We start from the raw sequence: 2,500 nt of genomic DNA, 5'->3' as shown, positions 1-2,500 counted from the left end.
CGCCCTCAAAGCTTATATCTTCCTCGATATAGTGGAGAATTGTTGGCCTTTGCCAGAATGCGCTTACTTTGACTTTTTATAGACACTTCTCTATACCAAATGGTTTTGTTTTATGTGTTCATTATGGCCAATTAGGGTAATTGTATAGAATACCTTTGCAGAACCGATCATCATCATTTTGGTATGGATAGATTCCTGTAATGTTCTAGTATACATATATATATATACAGGAATTATGCCGTGGAAACCCCAAACCCCATAATCTTGGCCCTCATAGCAGGGGATGGCATTAGAGGTAACAGGGATATTGCATAGTAAAAGGACAACAATATAAGAACACAATATAGATAATAACTCGCTATGCTGCTGGCCCCAACTCCTACCTTGGACAACAAAGAATCCTCCATGTGTTCACGGCAGGATAGAGCATGCAACCTACATGTGGACCAAACAAGCCTAGCAAAGAATTACTACCCTGATTGATATGTAAGCTGTGAGGGTGTTCAGGTGGGGAGTTGGAGAAACCAAGGGATACTCTCATGTTCCATTCTATCATACATATGTGGTAGATTCTTTGCCTTCCTGGATGGGAATTTTCTTGGTGCCTTCCATGTCCTCCCTGCTATTGGGGCTCTTGTGGGGGTAATGCGGTAGGGTGGGGTGGGGGGTGGGGGGTTCTGCAGCATATTTTTTATATATTCATATTGCAGAGAGTGAGGGGAATCCATCAATACCAAATTATCAAGATTGGTTATGTGAAGGTATTTTGAATATTTGCCCCCAATTAGTGGCCTTCTAATTGACACATTAAGAATAAGAAAAACATACTTCACAGAGAAATGGAGAAAACATGTGTAAACAGTTAGAAATTGTTTTCAGTTGGTAACACTATATAAATAGAATCTATAAAAAAAAGAAATACTAAATAAACATATGTATGTGCTTTGTGCATGTGTGTGTTCTTTCCTAGTCATTTTACATAGTTGTTTAAATATGTGAGAAAAGTGAGGCTCGGAGGGTCCCATCTGCTCTATATAAATTATCACGTAACATTTTAAATAGATGCACATTTTGGCACACAACATTATTTGGGAGATTCTTCCATATTTCATTAATTCCATTTGATTTTTTTTTTTCTGATTTCCTTCTTTTTACTTTCAGCTTTTCACTTAAATTTCTCATTAAGGATTTCACACATTTTGTCCTTAGTTTAAACTTAATTGTTGTCTTTGATGTTGATAATTTGATCCCTACTTTTAGTCTAAACTATTTATGTAGTTAAAGAAGAGCTTTGGTTGATTTATACATTTGTTGATTACATCCTTTTTGCCTCCTCATTATTTGGGTATACTCATTTCTTCCTACTTTATATCTTTCATACACTACTTGAGATCTATGACTTCTGAACCTTTTCCAAAGGAACTGCATGCTTTCACTCATTTTCTTGTATATAGTATTGAATCACTTTTGACCATTTCTAGCATCAGTCTTGAACTTTGGCACAAATGTATCTACCCCTTCCTTATAGGCTTTGCAAAACGTTGTACATCAGTGTTCGCTTCATCCAGGATTGTTTCTAGGTTATGCCATTCAAGAACCTCTTTAAGGCTTTTATAATGACCTCTCTTGTAGTTGTGCTTCCTCTTTCTATCCTTAATTACGATGAGTTTTTCCTGTTAGTTTAATTCCTAGTAATTATGTATGTATAATTTTGTGAAATTTCAGATATCAGAAACAATGACTAGTCAAGCAGTAAAGGAGAGAAACCCTCATCAGGGGAATTTAAACACTGCACCAGCAGTGAATGGGTCAGGGAAATGCGACGTCCCACCTTCTTTAGCTGCTTTAACAGCTGTCATCTGTGAACACCAAAACAAGCTGAAGCCAATTGAAGCCAAGTTAAAGGAGCTTTTGTAAGTATACTTCTAGTTATATATATTTATATATATTTATATATATATATATATATATATATATATATATTTTTTTTTTTATTTCTACTAACTCTCACTTTTCATTTTATTGCTCTCCTGTAACAGAAGGCATAAGGATAGTCTTCATTATTTTTCTTTCTTTCTTTCCTTCTTTCTTTCTTACTAGTGATAGAAGAGAAAAATTAAAAAAATGGTATTTTCACACAACTTGACTTCAGGTAACATTAAAGGACCTGTCACCAAAGATGCACAAAAGCCATTTAGTAGATTTTTGTTTTGCATTCGCTTCTGGCCAGCTTTTGCACCACAAATGCCACTAATTCCATCCAAAGAGTATCAACATCCTCTGCTGTCCTTACCTTATGTGCAAGGGGAGGAGTATGGGTGGATAGGGGTAGGGAAGACCTGTTGCCAAGCTGTATATATACTTTTCAGTCATTTTCCTTTGTACTAGTAAGATTTGATGGATCAATAACATCAGATTGTGCTTAATACAACTTCAATAAAAAATATCACATTGAGATTATGTATAAACAGAACATAAATGTGACATCCTGTTTTCTGTC

General features: G+C 35.4%; 1 protein-coding gene across 1 annotated transcript in view; it reads left to right on the top strand.

Moving 5' to 3' along the window:
* LOC125047897 (biogenesis of lysosome-related organelles complex 1 subunit 6-like) overlaps positions 1-2,500 on the top strand; it is a 5,451-nt gene that overhangs the window by 408 nt on the left and 2,543 nt on the right. Inside the window, exon 2 of the mRNA XM_047646447.1 lies at positions 1,726-1,913. Within this exon, the coding sequence (XP_047502403.1) occupies positions 1,726-1,913 (188 nt within the window). The remainder of the gene's footprint in view (positions 1-1,725; positions 1,914-2,500) is intronic.

The sequence above is a fragment of the Penaeus chinensis genome, chromosome 4, assembly GCF_019202785.1.
Source record: "Penaeus chinensis breed Huanghai No. 1 chromosome 4, ASM1920278v2, whole genome shotgun sequence".
In the NCBI taxonomy this organism is placed as follows: domain Eukaryota; kingdom Metazoa; phylum Arthropoda; class Malacostraca; order Decapoda; family Penaeidae; genus Penaeus; species Penaeus chinensis.
This window is presented reverse-complemented; position numbering and strand designations above follow the sequence as displayed.